Source organism: Malania oleifera, chromosome 6 (assembly GCF_029873635.1).
Source record: "Malania oleifera isolate guangnan ecotype guangnan chromosome 6, ASM2987363v1, whole genome shotgun sequence".
NCBI lineage: Eukaryota > Viridiplantae > Streptophyta > Magnoliopsida > Santalales > Ximeniaceae > Malania > Malania oleifera.
In genome coordinates this window covers 59,466,713-59,486,130 of record NC_080422.1, presented here as the reverse complement: position 1 = coordinate 59,486,130, position 19,418 = coordinate 59,466,713, and the positions used below count along the sequence as shown (strand labels likewise).

Here is a 19,418-nt window from a genome sequence, read left to right as displayed (position 1 = left end):
AAGAAGAAAACTCTTGGTTTGATTGTTTGACAATGGCCTTTTTTTTGAAGAATTGGGAGATGTTGCAAGAGGACATCTGAAGGTTTTTTAAGGAGTTTCGCGATATGGCTTGGTGGGAAATAGTATGTACTCTACTTTTTTAGCCCTTTTCCCCAAGAAGGAAAAATCTATGAGTGATGGACTTTAGACCTATTTGTCTTGTCACTAGTCTTTACAAGATTCTCTCTAAGGTCTTAGCTAAGAGATTGCAAGAAATTTTGGGGGACACTATGGCCATGGGTGAGTCGATGTTTACTTGAGAGAGAAATTTTAGACACTATGCTTGTGGCAAATGAGATGGAGGATGAAGGAGTGGTAAGAGAGGGCTTATCCTTAAGGTGATCTCAAGAAAGCTTAAAATATGTTTAACTAGGCTTTTCGGTCAAGATGATGTGTGGGGAAGTTTTGGGGATGTGTTATGAAAGTGGAATTAGAGGTTGCTTGATATTGATCAATTTGTTTTCTATTGTTAATGATCAACCTAGGGAATAGTTTTGGGTTACTCGGGGGCTTAGGCAGGGGAGCTATTGTCTGTTTTTATTTACCGTAGTGGCATTATACTCATGCATGTCAAGTTTTTAGGGTTGACCAAAGTTCTATGCATTGAGAGGGAGGGAGTGGAGGTGTCTCATCCGATGATACTATGCTGTTTCTCAAGGACAATATTGAACCTTGGTGGGTTGCATTTTCCTCGAAATGACCACTTTCTTATCTTGGTCTCCCATTTAAGGCAATCCTAACTGCATGGTCTTTTGAGACCTCATGATCAAGAGGGTTTGCAAGAGATTGGAGGGTTGGAAGAGGCTGTATTTGCCTCTTGGGGTGGAGGGTGGGTTCATGTTACACTCATTAGTGCCTCCTTTTCCAACATTCCTTGTTTCCTTTCAGAGTGTCCATTAATGTAGCCAGGGCTCTTAGAAGGCTGATGTGTACTTTCTCCGTTGGGTTCAGGGGAGAGTAAAATAGATCATCTAGTCAAAGGGGAGCTATGGCTTTCACGATGAGGTTTTGGAAAACATCTCCCTAATTGGTAAATGGTTGTGGATGTTCTCCTTAGAAGTTAATTTCCTGTGGCACAAGGGGACTAAAAATAAAATGGGCTCCATCAAAATGAGCGGGAGACTAAAAGATGTCGCATTATTTCTTTTGCAAGTCCATGGAAGTTTTTTTCCTTCGTGTGTGTCTAATCTTTCCTCTCACCTGTTTCAAAGTGGCTAATGGCAGTGGGGTTTGGTTTTGGGAGATGTTTGGGTGGGTGAGAATTATTTGGAGCTGTCTGTGTGTTGCTTGTTTAAGTTTTCTACTCTTCACATGCACATCAGTTCGTTCTTTTCTTTTGTTTGGGGGGGGGGGGGGGGGCGGTCTCTTTCATTAGAATCCCAATGAAAGACAGCTCAACAAGCTATATCACCTTACTATGATCTCTCCGCTCCTGAATAGGGATGATGAGAGGTTTCAAGTGATGACCCTTTAAGAGTATTCTTTCTTTAAAATATTTTCAACTTTGAAAAGCCAGCTTTAGATTTTTTGGGGAACTTTGGAAAGCTATGGATATGCAGCTTTTAAAATCTAGAAGCTAGCTTTTGTTTCCAGCAAATTATTGTATTCCATTTTTGCTACATTTTTTTTTTTAAAAATTAAAATATTATTGCTTTAATTTCATTTCCTAAAAAATACGTGTCCAATTTAGTCATTCTAAATATTATCAGGTATTACAATTTTTTTACCAAGCAGTGCCCCCCCTCCCCCCGGGGCGCGGAAAAAAAAGGGGGGTGGAGTTGGGGCTGGAACCTAAGGCTAATAGGCATGATTTGTTGCACACAAGATGGCCCTACAAGCCTTTTGATCCTGATATGTGTTTGATGTGCCATCAGTCCAGTGAAATGAATGCTCACCTTTCGTCCATTGTTAGGTCGTACACTTTTGGGATGCTCTCTTCTCTTGCTTTGGTGAAGGTTGGATGGCGTGTCAGAATGTGAGGGATCTCTTGTTCATGGGATATAGGGGTTTTGGCTCAAGTAGGAAGGGCTGTGTTTTATGGTGTGGTGTGGTCTTCCCTATCTTATGGACCCTTTGGATTGAGAGAAATGCGTGAGCATTTGAGGGTCAAACAACTTCTTCTTGCCTATTATGAGATGGAGCTGTGTTCTTGGATTCCTTTTGCGCCCATTACTGTTTGAATGTTTTTGGGGTTTATCACCTTCAAAGCGATAGGAAGGCAGCAGCTCTTTCATAATCTATGTGGTTGTTGCTCTTTGTTTTTTGGAGGAAACCTTGTCCTCATATTATTGTACCTTGTTTTAGTCGTCAATATAAAATTTTCCCTTATCCAAACAAATAAAGTCTATGCCATTTTGGATTGGAAGTCAGGACAGCAGTCTCCAATGCTGAAGCCTTGATTAGGCATGTCTATTGAAATGGGATCCACTTTGGACCCTTTTCAGTCTAGTTGAGTTTTTATTATTTTAGTTTCCTATATATATATTTTAATTTTTTTATTTTTTTATTTTTCCTCTTTTCCTAATTCCATTATGGTATGGTGTAAGTTACATATTTGCTGGATTTAAATTTAAGCATGTAATTTTCAACTAGGGCCTTCTTACAAGTATTTGGGCATATGTTGAGTTTGTTCTGTCTGGCTGATCCTTGTGTTTTTGTTTTTTGTGGTTTTACAGTTGATCTACTCTGGATACACTTGCACCCAAGGGTGGTTCTTAACACCTTGCATGAGTGACCCAAGTTTGAGGTCAGTTATTTCCCCTTTCACAGCAGTTTGAATGGTATCTATTTTTTATAGAATATGTCGCTAATTGCATCACCTACTCAAGGGGAAGAGGACTCTATTTTGGAAGAATGGGATTCTATTTTATTTTTTCTTTTATTTTATATTTTTTTTTTCATAATCCGTCATTTTTTTTTGGCATATTTGATCTAGAAGAAAACAGACACTCAAAATCAATAAATTGTTGATGTATTTGATGACATTGTTCCCTATTGGTTAGAAGATTTTTTCATTAGGTTTGTCAATGGAGTAGAGTAGTAATTGGCCATGTTTTGTTGTTTACTTAGAATACTTGCTCAAGGGGCTCGAATGCCGCAAAATTATAATATTTACATCTTTAGATATTAGAGAAACAAAAAAAAATCCCCCATCCCTCACCAAAATGAATGTGAAGCTTATCCTGACCTTGGTCCCATTATGTTATATTGCAACCATAGTGATTGATGAAAATGTATGTTTTAAAAAGATCAATTGAGGCTCGCCTCAAGGCGAGGCATGCCTTGAGGCTCTAAAATACCAAATTTCAAAAAAGGCTAACGCATTACATGTTGAGGCTTACAAATTTTTAAGAAGGCACACCTTTGTGCCCTTCTAGTTGAGGCTTATGCATTTTGAGTCTGTGATTCTCAAGTTAGAATTGGCTTGAAAATTTTAACTACGTGTTTATATAAAAGGAATGTCATAGTATGAGTTGATTTCTAAAACTCTTGAACCTCAACCTTTCCAAAATAACTGAGAGTTGTATCTTAAATCATGAAGATAATTTGAACTTTGTAATAGTATAACCATCTCTTATCAAGATTTATGTCATGAATTCAAGTTAGCAGGCTGTTGCAATTGGTGTATTCCCAAGAGGGAGAAGGGGGGGGGGGGTTTGAATTGGAAATTTAAAAACTTCTTCCTAGGTTTAACTAAATATTAGTAATACACAACTTAGGGTCTTTCTAATCATATACCAATTGCGCGGATAATGATATGTGGAAATTAAATCATGCGCAGTATTCACAATATATTAAATATAACATATATGTGCAGGAATATAAAGTACTGGAAATTAAAGTAGACACACGATATGTTATTGGGGTTTGGCCAATACTGCCTACGTCCCGCCTCAGCTCGCAAGTCCGAGGATTCCACTGTGGCTCACTTAACGGGTGGAGCGGCACCGGTTACAATCAAGTCAAATTACCATGATGACCTCAACCTTTACATACAATCCTTCTAGGCTAGATTATCACCCCTTCAGGCCACGCTTGGAATACAACAAATAATCTATACAAATTTTGTGTACAAAAATACGTGCTTCTCCAATAAGAAGATTTGTACTACAATAAACACAATGTAATCAATGCACTCACAAATGATATGATTTATGCTCAAGTGAGATTATGTCAAACTATATGTCAACTCTCAACCAATGTGTGTGTATATATATTTGTATATACGTGAGAGTGATACCTTTGATTCAATATAATATATTCAACAAATGAATAATCAAAGGACCTTCAGAAACCTTAAGCAAATATCTCAAAAATATTTTTCAAGTATCAAGCACAATAGATCTTAGGGCTTAAGCTTGCGAAAGATTTTATCAAAAGAATAATATGTAAGCTTTTTACTCTTGCAATAAAAATGCTAAGAATCAAAAGCAAGGATGAAGTTTTCCCAATCAATATTTATCTATATCAAATAATATGGGAACAATCACAATAGCAAACTCTCAAGAAGGTTTTTTAAATGTGTATGTTTATGTGAGAGTATATGCCAAGAGATGATATATGAATATGCCCAAAAATGAATATCAAAACTCCCTTTAAGTTGTAATTGATTTGCAAATTAAGGAGAGTGAAGATGATGCTCTCTTTTTAAAATAATCAAGCAAACACAAATGAATGAGAGTATGTAAAATATGCTTGAAATTTGAGAGTATGAAAGCAATAAGAGTATAAAAATCTTAAAGAGAATTTTGCTTAATCAAATTGCTAATCTCTCACTAATGAAGGCAAATGAGGGGGTATATAGAGATATCCCTCAAATTTTGACCGTTGGGGACCTATTGGGGATTTTGAAAAAGTTTAATTAAAAATTAACCCCAATTACCCTTAATTAACCACGGTAAAAATAAGGCAACCCGAGAGTTTCGGTCGCCTGGGGTCGTCGCCCGAACACTCACAACTGGAAAAGTTGAATTTTCAACTTCGGGTGCCAGAGGACAAGTTCGAGTGGCTAAACTAAGGCGATTTTCCAAACGCTTGAGGTTTGGTCGCCCGGTGGTCAGTTCGGTTTGCCGAACTTCACACTTCGGTTGCCTGGGGCTATTTGAACTTAGAGTTCGGGCGAAAAGTGATCGTTCTTATCTTCGGTCGACCGTGGACATTCAGTTCAAATTAGGTTTGGTCGCCCGGGCCATGGTCATCTGTTGACCCTTTGCACATTCGGTCGCCCAAACCATTTTTTAACTCTCTAGGTTCGGTCATCCGAAACCCTATTTTTGTCCTTGAACTTATTCAACCATGTGTGAATAAGTTATAGCATTTTGTGCAAGGGTTTTAGGGTCATAGTGGTCAATTTATGGTCTTGAGCATATAATCCTTATCATGCGTGATGCAGTTATTACAAACCATTATAATTACATAACAAATAATTAAATGCATTTACAATAAACATAAATATCTTCTCCTTTTGCTTTTTGTGCATGGAAAATTCCGGATGATGTGAGCTTTAAGTTTCGTTTAGACTTCCATTAATCCTCTTCCATGTGTGTGATATGAATCATAAACTTGTTCAAGTACTAGACACACACATTAGAGCCGAGTTCTTTGTCAGCATTAAAACAGGGATCAGACTCAAAAAGTCAACACGGGCCAACAAGTAGTTTGCAGCGTATATCGATTTTTTTTAGCATTATATTTGTCATTTTTTTTTTTATTTTTTAATATATATAATTTATTTACATATTTTTATCTAAAAATAAATTCTCAAAAGGCTCACGCCTTGACGTCTTAAGGCTTATGTCCCTTAAGGTTTAAAACACCTTGCCTTACGCTTTCGCCTTTTAAAACACTTGTGATTTAAGAGTGGCAAGCTGTGCGACGACTGCAAGTTTTACTTTGCAATTTGCATGAACAAGGGTTTTTAACTTAATTTGAAAGTGGTTTGAAATTTTAGACCATTTTCTTGACTTTCCTGAGATTGATAGCCGAAGAATACTTATCCTTGCCGTGATAAGTTTTGAATTTCAATACACTAATGGGAGTATTATGGGTTCAGTGGTTGCTGTGGGAGAGATTTAGGTTCTGATTGTTGTTATAGAATTTTTCAAGATTTCACTGTCATAAAATGGAAGTATGTTTGCTGCTAGAAGAGATCTGGACTGCATGCCCTTCAGGTGGCTGGGCTAGGTTGGCTATGGCTTAGTTTGGTCCCCTTAGCTTTTGAAAAGGAACTTCAAAAGGATATCTGATGAAAAGGAGCTGATTGAGATTGTGGTAAAAGTTGTTCTCAACACCCCCGCCTCTGGGTGGTGGTGAAAAAAGATCTATTAAAAAGAAAAATGTGATTATGAGTGTTCATTAGAAAAAAAAGTTGGAAGGATCTTGAAAATATTTAAAATGACTAAAAATGGATATGTATTTTTAGGAAATGGGATTAGTGCATTGATAATTTTGTAATACTAGAAAAATATTAATGGCACTCATGGAAATCGAATAATTTATTGGAAAAAAGCTAGCTTTTAGCATTAAAAAGCTTTGAATCCATAACTTCTACAAGCTCCCTAGAAAGCTGAAAGATGGCTTTTTTAAAGCTGAAAAAGCAGTTTTCCAAACGCATTCAGCTTTTGCTTTTAAAAATGAGAAGTTGAGCTAAAAAAAGGGGGGTGGGGGCAGGCGCGGCTAGCTCAGTTTAAAACTGTTGTGTGGAGTGTTCATGACTCTCTAGGGCAGGCTTTTGGAATCATTTGGAGGGCAGAGATTGGTAAGTTTTTAAATCTAGATGGATTTTTTTTTTTTTTTCTGATAAAAAAATTGCCTGTAAGGGGAAGAATTAATTACAAAGGAAGGAGGATAAGAAATCCTCCATTAAAAAGGCAAAAAAAAAAAAAAAAGAGAACATAAAAATTCATCAGAGCTGCCTTCCAATCCTTTGGATATCGGACAGCAATAAACCCACAAAACCCTAAAAGATTGTGCCAAAAAAGAAGCATAAAAAGTTCGGAGAAGTCTTCTAATCTTTGAAAATTCTAGCATTCCTTTTGAGCCCGAGCATCCACAGAATTGTATACACTGCGCAGTTTCAGAAAATCCTATGTCTTTTATTCTTCCCAAAACCCCAAAACTTCATTAAAAAAAATCATGAATGGCATCTAGAGTCACCCACTCCTCACCAAAACAAGAGAACAAGTTGTTCCATATATACGTCGCTGCCTGGCGATGAAGGAAAATATGGCTATTAGTCTCATTTTCCTGATCGCACAGCATGCAAACTTCTGGAGTTAGGGCTTTTATGAGACATCCTAATCTACAATACATCATCTGTATTGATCTTGTTTAGAGTTAAGAGTCCAAATGAAAGCCTGGGTCTTAAAAGGGACTTTTGCTTTCCATACATCCTTTTTTAATCGGAAGGGTCTAGGATTTGTGGATTCCATAAGGTTATAAAAGAGACTTTTAAGAGAAAAACCCTGAAGTGCCCAATATTCAGTGTCTTGTACCCCCCCCCCCCCCCTCAATGTTGGAAAAAGGAATCTAGCACACCCAATAAACAAGTTAACTAGTCAACATCTCTTTCATTGAGACTCCTTAAAAAATTGGAAATCGCAAGGAAAAGAGCCCCTATCAAAAAAATAGAAAGCTGAACTTGGTGCATTATGAACAGAATTCTAAACAAGTGTGGCACCAACAGCTCCAATGAAGTCTCACCAACCCAAATATCCTCCCAGAAATGAATTTTATTGCTATTCTCGCATTGAAAACAGGTAAAAGGAAAGAATGGCAAGCTACCTAGGAAACAAACTTCCAAGGGCTCACATGAGAAACATTGTCTTTCCCCTTGGAATCCTACCTGTTTCTATGCATTCCATATTTACTCTTAATTACCTGATGCTATAAGAAATTAGATTCTAACAGAAGCTTCCATAACCATTTTCTAATTAAGGAAATGCTTTTAGAAACCACATTTCCAACCCTCAGATTCCCCCTCATACTTGGGCCTATTAACTACTTCCCAACTACCTAGTTGATCCTTCTTATCTCTCCAAAACCTAATCACAATAAATCTCTCATAATCCCTTCTAATTTTCATACTCTCTCAATCAGCAGCTCCCAAAAAGCATCTGACAAAGGATTACTTCCAAAAGGAAGGCCAATGTATGGAAAAGGCATGGTCAAAGATTCACAACCTACTAAAGATCTACAAACCTCTTAACTCCCTACTACACAAATTAGTACCCATTAACTGCTCTTGAGCTGATTCATTATCAACCATGAAATTTTCTCAAAAAATTCTCAAGTGAGAACCTTGAGAAACTTCACAGCATTATTCTAAAGGAAAAAGATAGTATCATCTGCAAACTAAAGATGAGACACCTCCACCTCCTTCCTCCCTATTGAAAGACTGCTAATCCCCCACATCCTGAGCACAAAAAATCGTCCTACTCAAATCTAGATGGATTTTTCCCATTGCAATTGAAAGGCTTAGAAATGATGGTATCTAATTTTAAGAAAAACCTTGCTATTTATTGCAGGATTTTTTAACAAGTCGGGTAGAATCTCAAGATTCTTGGAACTTTTCACGTTCAGTAAATCCCAACAAATCATGAAATCCTACATCACTTGTGAAAAGCCTTTGTGATGGCTTTTCTTATGGCGGATAGAGTTTTCCTCTTAGGAATGCTTTTTTGTTGTGGAGAACCTTGGGTGGAGTCTTGATTGCAAACAAGTGTAGACTTCAGGCTTAGAGGTGGTGTGCATGGGTAGTTTGTGAGCTGGATATCCAATGTAAGAGTTTTGATGATAAGTTTAAGAACTGGATTTTTCTTTTGTATCTCAATGATGCAATTTTAGAGCAATCCAATTGGTGTCACACCCATTGGGAAGGGGGTTATCCTTAATATGTGATTTATTGTTCCCAGGTGTCTGGCAGGGTAGCAGCACTAATCAAAATTCCTACAATTGAAAGGAGATTATTTTGAATTGATGTCGCATGAATAAAATGAATGTTTTCAATTTCGAGGTGTGGAAACAGCCCCTTGCAAAAATGTAAGGTGAGGCTGCATACTGTAGACCCATTGTGGTCTGCCCCTTCCCCAGACCCCACATACGTGGGAGCTTTGTGCACTGGGCAGCCCTTTAGAGTGACTTCTGTATCTTGGTGGACTGATGGCAATGAAGATGTTTAAGGGTCAGCATTAATTCAAGAAGTTGTTTGTTTAGAAAGCTGCTCTCTTTGCTTAATTTGGAGTATTGTAGAAGAGAAGGAACTGAAAGACATTTGAAGATATTGAATTTCCCCTTGCCCCCTTTACCTCCTTCTTATAACATGATTTAGCGTCTATTTTATTAAGGCTCTCAAAAGTCCTTTTACTCTCTATTTCTCCCTCTCATCGGCAGGAGTCAGCGAATAAGAATTGTTTTCTAAATTTTCGGCAATGAGAATCTAACAGTTGAATAAATCTTTAAAAGTGATGATGTTTCTATATTTCTTGTCTTCATTTTCAATAGTGGAAAATGTTGAGTGTTTTAAATGATTCAAATAGGCCCAACTTTTGTATGTTGTCTCTTATTCCTTGGATAGACTTGATTTTTATTTTTTATTATTTCTTATGAGTTTTTTTTTTTTAAAATTTATTATGTCAGTTTTTTATGTTTGCTTTGCTTGGGGTGTCCTCCTTTTGGCACTTGTTGGATTGGTTACCAATCAAAATAAAAATAAAGTAAATAAATAAAAATGAAGGAGAACAAAGACACAAAGCCTCGGATTGGATTCCATGGACTTGATATCAGCATATTAATATTATAAGACATGGAGAGTGAGAAGGGAAAGACATAAATTAATTTTTGTCATTCAAGGTCTGCATAAGTCGAGCCAGGTTGAGTGGGATGGAGGTCAGTTTAAACTAAACTAGAAGTGTAATTTTACTTTCTAAGAATGGAGGTCAGATTGAGCAGAACTAGAGCTGTAATTTTGCCTTCTTAAGTGTTGAGCCCATACTCATTCGATGAACCTCAGTGTAAACTCATCCTTTACTGATGGGTCAGTGTGAACGCTTTAGATTGGTCTAAAGCAGCCACTATTGAAGCAGCAGGAACATCAACATAACATAATTAGGTGTGTTTGGGGATGTGTTGGTTTGTGTTATTTCTCTTTCCATCAACTTTTTAAAAGTTGATCACATGAAACATGTTTGGAACATGCCTTTCAGCTCATAAAATATGGATAATTCTATCAAAAGAGTTTGCAACCTTGGTTCATCTGCTTTATTTATTTATTTATTATTATTATTATTATTATTGAAAATAAAATGAGCCAAGTATAGCAGAAATTGAAACATGGAAACTTTTTTAAAAAAAAAATAAAAAAATAAAAATAAAAAAACAACTCATTTCTACATGCAGCAGGTGTTTTCTTGTCAAATGGATGATGTGAATACATGATCTTAATGTTATACATTTTCTTGCAAACTATCCTAGCCAATATTTTATTAGAACTTTGGAAGGATCATAACTCATTGACTTCTTGTTATTATTGTGTTTTATTTGCAAAAATCATGCCCTTCTATAGATTAATGGGTTTTAGTTTGGTTTGCATGTTTGCATTGCTATTCACTGTGACATTGTATTAGCTAGGACCAAGGTCTTAAATTTCAATTTCGACTCAAATTTTGAAGCTCCTAAAGTAAGGAATTTGACAGAAATTTCAACTTTGATGTCAATTTCAATTTCAATTTTGAAAAAATTATGGAATTAAGTAGTAAAGCATGAAATTCTTTTATAGAGCTTTAGAAATGATTATAAGACGTAACAATGTATATACATCTATGCTACATATGAGGTGGAGAAGTTGTAATATAATATGTGCATCAAACATATTTGTAAGATAATGTCCATTAAACATATTTAGTGAATCAGTTAATACAAATGAAATTCCTAAATCATTTAAATACTATTTATTATACAAATAATGATAATTTAGACATAAATTGTTAAATAAAATGTTGTTGTAAATTTACTTTTTCATAAATTTCAAAAGCACTTGTAATAATATTTTGTTTCGATAAAAATATATAAAATAAATTAACAGAGAAATTTCACTTCACTTCTAAACTCCCATTATGCAAGACGGAAATTGACTGTCATTTCGATTTTGAGGGTAACGGAAACCGGAAATTTCAACAATTTCGTGGAAATTTAAGACCATGGCTAGGACAATGTTTTGCTTGATTAGGAATTTTAGTGTGCTCTAATGCAACCAGTTCTTTGTGCATGCAGAGGGCTAAAGAACATCCTAAGGATGCATGTTAAAAAGGTTGATAGCTCAGAATGGGAGCAGATCCGTGTTCCTTCAAGGTAGAGCTCAATTTTGACTCTATTTTAGCTTGGTATATGATGTAAACAGTATATTCCTGTGGGTCATTATTCATAATCCTACATTGTATTTCTTTTCTCTTTTATCCTGAAAAATAAAGCTACATTTTACAAGTTCACTCTAATGAGGTATGTTAGACTGCCCCTTTACTCAAAAGCTTAAGGTAGGTTGGGGGCTGGCAATATATATCAATATGTTAAGCCTTAAACAATCTCCCTCATGTGCAGCCCTATTGAACTTGAAGAGATAAACAATGAATAACCCTCACTGCTGGGAATAAGATAATCTTTTAACCACCATACACCAGATGCAGGCAACAATACTAGAACCCAAGACCTCCTAACAAACATGGCTCTAATACCATGTAAAATTACCTCTTTTAGCAAAAGCTTAAGCTGTTAAGCTGTGGTCCAAAAACTTATATCAAGCCTTTACAGGATAGATGTCAATTGAAATGCTTTCCTTGAAAGTCATATTGCTCATGGTTTTAAAGATTCGCTATCCATGAAGCACAGAATATTATTTTGATGCCTTATATTTTAAATGATATGTTCCTTTAGTTGTATTAATCATTTGTTTTAAGTTTTTGTCATTTAACATATTATTTGATATATTGGAAGTTCATTGATCTCTAATAATAAAATGTAGATTGAGGTTTCAACATTTTGATGGTGTTGATGATAAGCTAGTTTTGACAAAATCTTTTTGGAAAGTTTTGAGGATATCTTGTAGACAATAATAGTGCCGACAAACGAAACTTTGGCTAAATATTGCCTCAATCCATAATCATCTTTCTTGTCTTGCAATTAAGTATAGACTTCTATTATTGATCACTTAATTTAAACAAATATTGATAGTATTGATAGTATTATGCAATTTATTGAGCTAGAAGCCTCAAGTCCCTTGTACTTTGGTTGTTTTCACAATTTAGTCTTTTCAAAATCACGTCCTGTGTTAAATTATCGTTGGTTACATTTTTTCCTTTGTCTTATGCTCAATTAATGCTGCTATTAATTTCAAATGAGTATATTTTGCTCATTTGTAACCTCTCTTTTCATAGTATTCTCACTCCATCTCAACTTTAAATCATACGAAATCATCTTTTTATTTTCTCATTTCTCATCACTTTGTAGCTCTATCTAGAATTTTCAAGTGCATGATGTGTCTTACAATAGCATTGTACTTGGAATTTGGAATTAATGAATGTGTAAATGGTGATAAATGTTTTACTGTCTTGGTGAATATCTTATTGGGTACGATTGTTTACAAATCACATACTTTCTCTATATTGCTTTTAAGTTTGCGACTTTAAATTATTTTTGTTCCCCCTTTCGTCATTTCTATTGTATTATTTTTAAGTTGCACACAGTATGCTTGTATTACTTATTACTAACCCTTTGTAGAAATTCTTACATCAACATTGGTATCAGAATTTTTATTGACATCTAAGGTTTTTTGCGTTTAGTAAATATCTCTAAACTGCTTTAAATAACTGTGCAAAATAAATTTTCTATCTATTGAAGTTGGCTTGCTAACATCCCTAGTGGTAGGCTAATGGAAAATTAGTCACTTTATCCGAATCTGACTTATTGAAGTTAGTTTGGTACACACTAAATTTGAGAAAGTTAATCTAGTTATATGATGGAACAATATTTACATAGTTTATAAACAAGCAAAGTTGATCAGAAATGGGAAAAAAGTTGAAGGAAAATAACAACCATAAACTCATGGCTTAAAGGAGTAGAGATTAATGAAAATTAAAGAAACTAATTATAGAAGAGGGCTGTACTCAAACTTGTAGGGTGATAAAATTAGAAAGAAACTAGAAAAGAATAGAATAGGGAAGAAGATGGTGATGAAATAACAGGTGGCTCCTGCCAGAGTTACTTGTGTGTTTGCATGGCCCAATGAACGTATAAAGCTGGATATTTAATGGACCTTCCAAATAACCAAAAGATTGGGTAGAGGAGAGGTCAAGGACAAGAGTGGAAAGTAGGTGGTCAAAAAAATGATCTTTTCCCCCCCCTTTTTTTTTCTTCAAGAAGAGAAAGAACAGGGACACCACGCAAAAGTTTGCTCTCTAACTCTAAAAAAGCAACCTCCCTCTCCCCCAACACCAAAAGACGAAATTGTGAATATTTAAGAAGATCTAATGTACATTGCCATTTGCTTTTCTAACTTACGGTAATCCCACCTTATGTAGCATAATCGTGCCTTGTTATCATGTGCCTAATGCTTGACAATTTAAATGGATGTGGACATCCCCTCAAATAATTAGGATAATGGATGCCAAAAACATTCTAGCTCCTTAAACAGAAGTGGCTAAAATAGATAAATTTTAATGTAGCTAAACTACATCAGCATCTTACATTTTTTCTACCTCAGAAATATTGTTTATGCCAACATTTTCTCTGTTGATCTTGCTGAACTTGCAATGAGATTTGATATCATAATAGTGCTTTTATTTGCTGCCCTTTTTCATTTTTCTGTTTTGTTATGCTATGATTTTTATTTTTATTTTTTTTATTTTTATTTTTTTTCTGGTTGCATTTGAGTTTGAGTATTCATTTTACTTTTTGCTGATTATGTTTTTTCTTTTCCAGTGTAAGGGCAATAGTTGCTTTGAATCTTCATAATTATGGAAGTGGAAGAAATCCATGGGGTAATTTGAAGCCAGAATACTTGGAAAAGGTATAGTAGTTCTCAGAGAGACATGGATGTGTTTCTTGTTATAGGCCTTATAAAAGGTGATCAGTGCTTTCAATAATGTAAAACAGTCATATTATATCAAACCATATTTGGAAGAAGAATCATGTGCATGTGTAACTGTATCTGTGCATGCACTTTATAACTGATGATATCTCAAAACTATTATTAGTTTTACACATGTTTATGGTTTTAACTTTTTATGTTTCAGACAAGCTTTGCTAAACTTTTGGATTTTCTTAAGGTTTTGAAAACAACTAGGGAGGAGTTTCAACCTTCCAAATTTTCAGCTAAATATGTCATGATACCCTTTACGTGGTCAGTAGCGAACATTTTTGGCACACTTTACATATACTGAGTTTTAATATTTTAATTCTAAATCATACACTGGTAACTTAATCAGTGCCTTTTGCAATTTTAATCTAAGGTTTCTGTAATTGACACTATCAACACCTTGATCATGACATAGCTTCATTCTCCAGGCTATTGGGTTTGATTTTGATATCAGAGTCTACAGTCATAATATATATCCAATTATCCATTGAGCAAATGGCATTACAAAGCAGAAAGGTCCAAATTTTTCTTCTATGTTGCATAGGGTACCTCAGGTGTAAGCAAAAACTCAAAGTAATTGAGTTTTTCTTGTACCTCAAAATTCAAAATTGTCTTAACTTGTTTTTCTTTGACGGTTAGTACATACATTTGCATTCAAATGTTCCTTTTTCTTTCTTCCATTTTATCTTTGCTGTCCTTTGTACCACAAGCATTGCATTTTAGAGGTTTTTCTTTTTTTGGTAGTTTCAAAACTCGGACCAGTGCCCGATCTGGAAAAGGCGTTGGATCTGTTGAACCAGTTGGACTGGTGGGTCAAACTGGTGATTTCAACATAATATTATATATTTGTGTGTGTGTGTATTACAACAATAATACTACAAAGTTCCTAGCCATAATCATGATTAGAGTAAAAAATAATTATTAATACATAATAAATAAAGCCAGTATTATTTTCTAAAACATTAGAGGGCAGGCTTTGTTGTTAAGGTTGCTATTTTGTGACTGGTTGGTCATAGGTTCATGTCCAGGGAAACAACCTCTTTGCATAAAGGGGTAAGGTTGTGTACATTGTGACAACACTCGCCCACCCTTGGAAAGCGGGGAGGCTTATGGCCTAGGGATGCCTTTTTTTTTTTTTTTTTAAAATTATTTTCTAAAATTCATGTATTCTTATTATCGTTATTATTCTTATTATGAAAACTAATAATGTACTTAATTTGGTGTGCTCATGTGTGTACTATGTATATATTTTGTTTATTTGGTAATTAAACAAACAAGTGAGGCTGGTGCAGTGGTAACTCAGTTCCTCATGTACTAAGGTCCCAGGTCCATAGCAGTTTGCACCATTTCCAGGTTTGTGTTCTTGACTGGACCAGCTGGTGGCTGGTTGCAGTTGAACTTAGTCAGATTGGCTGATCTGGTCCGGTTTAGAAAACATGGTTTTGTTGCGCTTTATATTGGATGGAAACACATAACCTTCATGATTGACATGCACTTTTGTTTGTTTAGAAAGATATTTGTTGAATCATTGCTAATGGTTGTTTGTTGCAATTGGTGGCTTGCTTCCAGAGAGGTTTCGTTGAGGCTCATGTTGACGATGGTCTTCTAGAAATTTTTGGTTTAAAGCAAGGTTGGCATGCTTCATTTGTCATGGTTGAGCTCATCTCTGCTAAACATATTGCCCAGGTATTGATTTCCACTCCCCCTCTCCCCAGAAGTATACTTTTCAAAAATGATTTTGTTTTCTTTACTCTCAAATTCAACTGCCGAGGTGATAATGATGCTGGCTTTGGCTGTTTGAGAGCATTATGGCTGTCAATGGAGTGAACTCCTTTTTGAATATTAGATTATGGATTTGTGTTTTTCATTTATTTATTAGAGTTGGGAGCAGTTGGAAAAGCTGGGGGAACAGAGTTGCTGTTGTGCAGTCTTTTTCACAACCCCCACCCCCCCTCCCTATTTCACCCTGCATACCAATTTGGCTAAAATTTATGTTTTTACTTTTAATTCAATGGATATAATAGGTTCCTCAGATTACCCCATTTACAGTACCAAATCACTAATATGTCAATTTGCTGACTGATTTTCATTTTCTCAGTTCTTCCTCTTTGATTTGAGCAACTGTTGAGGAAGTTGCATTAATTTTGTTTTGTTTTGCTTAATTTTTTTTTTACTTCAGGTTCAAATAAGCAGAATACTTATTGCAAAATGAGCAGCATCTTAGGCTTTTGTTTTGACAAATTGAAAATTGTCTTCTATTTTTCTTCGAGTTAAAACTATTGTTATTTTATATTTTCTGTTTTTCTTATTGGCACTACTAGTAGTTTGCTTGAAGCTTTTCAGCTTCACCCACTGTTTTGTGATTGGATTTGGGGGAGTTAGGAACTTAAAATTAAAAAAAAATCATTTCCATACAGAAAAATTAAAACTGACTAAAATTTCACTTCATTTTAAAATTTTGTCCAGAAAATTTTAGAAACTTTTGTTGATGATATAAATCTGCAGGAAGGTCAGGCATATTGTTGTGAGGAAACTGCCAGACAAAACAAACAAAACTATTTCATGTCAACTTCATGATACTAAAAGACTTAGTTCAATCCCCAATATGCATAAAGCCATGCTTGTGCTGCAGTCAAATGGTCGACTTCTGCATTACCAAAATGAGATGTCAAGAGTACTAGTTCTTTTAAAGCACAAAATAAGTTAGCAATGTGTTTAATTTGATGTCCAGAGCACTAGTTTTTTTATTTTTTCTTTTTTTGTGTGAGGTTAATTTTGGGCATATTGGATTTAAAAAAATCTAACATTTTGTAGTAATAATAATATAATATATAATGATACTATATGATACATGATTATGTAGTTAAATTATTTAATATTACTTTACTACTACTGTGACAAGTCATATTTTAATGTTCTGTTAACTTATTTATTATGCCATTTTTTTTTTTATATTAACAGTAATGGTATATGATATTTATACATTATTTCGTAATATAATATATTATGATATTATTATGTAATAATAATGATACATACTACAAGTGCAGTTACGTCTTACATTGTGACATAGTTGTAGATAACCATTTAGTGCTCTAATTGCTTGTTTTTGGTTGTAGCAGTTGTGCTCATTCCATGGTTTCAAGCTAACCAAAGAATGAAATGGTCACTCCACCGTAATTCTAACATCCAACTTAGCTTTAAACTCTCTTAGCTCCCTTTATTACTCTTTTTTTCCCCGGGCACACTCCCTTTCTGCTTTGGCTTTGTGATATCAATTTACACCATCTTGTTTTCAGTTTCTAGTTGCACAAAATCTTTGGATGTGAATATTTTGATTAATTCAAGACTGCTGTTGTATTGAATGGATGTTTCTAAATGGTAAATGGGTCACACGCTTGTCCTCTACCATCCGCTCTGACATTTACTTGCAAAAGACAGAGTCAGTTATAATTTGGAATTTGTGTGGGATACAGTTTAGAATTTAACTTCAGAGGCAGCTTGAGGTTATGTTGTAAAACTGGATGACAAATTTGATATTAAAACAGATTCAGGAAGGTTTTTGACAGCCAAATCAGACTCTGGCCCTTTTAAGTATTCATAAATATAAGGTTTCAGCTCTCTCTCTCTCTCTCTCTCTGTAGCACTTTTAGATTTTTATCCCACACTGTACAGGAGCTGTGCATAATTCAGAGACAATTTGAGACTAGCCTAACACAATAGGCATCATTTAAAAAATTGACAGATTTACCCAATTCAATAAAACACTATGCTGTATAGTACACTTGTATAGTTTGTTTCAATTATTTTAGGGAGTTAGACAACAAAGCGTGGTTGGATTCTAACTCGTGGTTTGTATGAATATATTTTATGCTGTTGGAATGGAAAATGTTAGTGGAATGTTATGTCTATGCTTATGCTTATATGCTTACGGTATTGATTTCATGAAATTGGTAAAAATTTGCAGGCTGCAGCAATTCGATTTGAAATTAGAGGTGGGGAGTGGAAAGAAGCGTTTATGCAGATGGATGGAGAGCCATGGAAGCAGCAAATGAGCAAGGATTACTCCACATTTGTGGAGATTAAGAGGGTGCCTAATCAATCCCTTATGATCAGCGGAGAGTAATCTTGCAGTCGCCACTCTGATTTGCTTTGAATTTGGTTCGGACCTTCATGTAAAAAGCATTTTCATGGCGCGGGGCTTTGTGTTGTATATTTTTCCTTGTCCAATTTATTAGACGTTTGCCCATTGTTTATTAGATTTACTAGTAGTGACCCAGGCATACTATTCTAATGTGCACATTTTATGTTACTTTTTCGGTGTAATGAATTTTAAATAATTAAAATCAATTACAAACAGAATTGTTTTATGCGCCCCTCGTTTCTTCCCGAGATCATCCCGAATTAATAATTTACTAGAAATGTACTTTCATTAAAAATAAAAATAAAATCTATGTTTACTACACCATCAATAATCCATCTATGGCATGTACGAGTGTGTTGTGCGAGATTATATAAGAAAAATTCGCAAGTAAAGAATGAAAATTTTATGATAGTGCTCTAGCAATCTATCTAGACTCAAATAACCATAGAATTCTCAAAAAAATAAAGATTATTGCTGTGAGTTTCAGTATAGCAAATAGAGCAATTTTTAGGCACGCATCAATGTCTGTCTTGACACTACTGCAAAACATTAACCACTTTATACTAGTCTCTTGGTCTTTTTATAAGTGATGGAGGCATTGTAAGGTTGAATCCTCAGAATTCAAGCCTTTAAATCTTCACAACCTAAGATTGTCTAGAGTTCAGCTCTACGAGAAAATTTTCTCTAAGACTTCTTGAACTGAAAAATTTTCCTATAGACGATGAAGGCTCTTGTTTATACTAACCCCAATGTTTCCAAGAGAAGGCAACCTCCATTTTCCACAGTGCCCTTTAAAATTCACTTTTCTAAAGTCATACCAAAAACAACTACTGTATGGAGGGCCACATTTTATTAGTGCGAGTCTTAGAACACATTGATGACGAACTCGAAATGGGAAAATTGAATGGGTTGATATGTGGGTTAAAAACATGTACGAATGGAGTCCTAAGTAACTTATTTTATCTTAAGTGAAGTTAGATCTATTAATACTGCAGCTAGGATCCAAGAAATCAATAGTCAAAGGTCTGCCTATAGAGTTAAGTTAGGGAGTGCAATTATATAAGGGAAATGCACTAATGCTTCTTATAGACCCTCTTCCATGAACAATAC

The 19,418-nt window shown here is 35.0% G+C and overlaps 1 protein-coding gene across 1 annotated transcript in view; it reads left to right on the top strand.

Annotated features, from left to right (window-relative positions):
- LOC131157399 (diacylglycerol kinase 4) overlaps positions 1-18,534 on the top strand; it is a 74,111-nt gene extending 55,577 nt beyond the window's left edge. The window contains exons 8-12 of the mRNA XM_058111530.1: positions 2,715-2,785; positions 11,308-11,385; positions 14,008-14,095; positions 15,734-15,850; positions 18,132-18,534. Of these exons, the coding sequence (XP_057967513.1) occupies positions 2,715-2,785; positions 11,308-11,385; positions 14,008-14,095; positions 15,734-15,850; positions 18,132-18,290 (513 nt within the window). The 3' untranslated portion in view covers positions 18,291-18,534. The remainder of the gene's footprint in view (positions 1-2,714; positions 2,786-11,307; positions 11,386-14,007; positions 14,096-15,733; positions 15,851-18,131) is intronic.
- Positions 18,535-19,418: the final 884 nt, after the last annotated feature.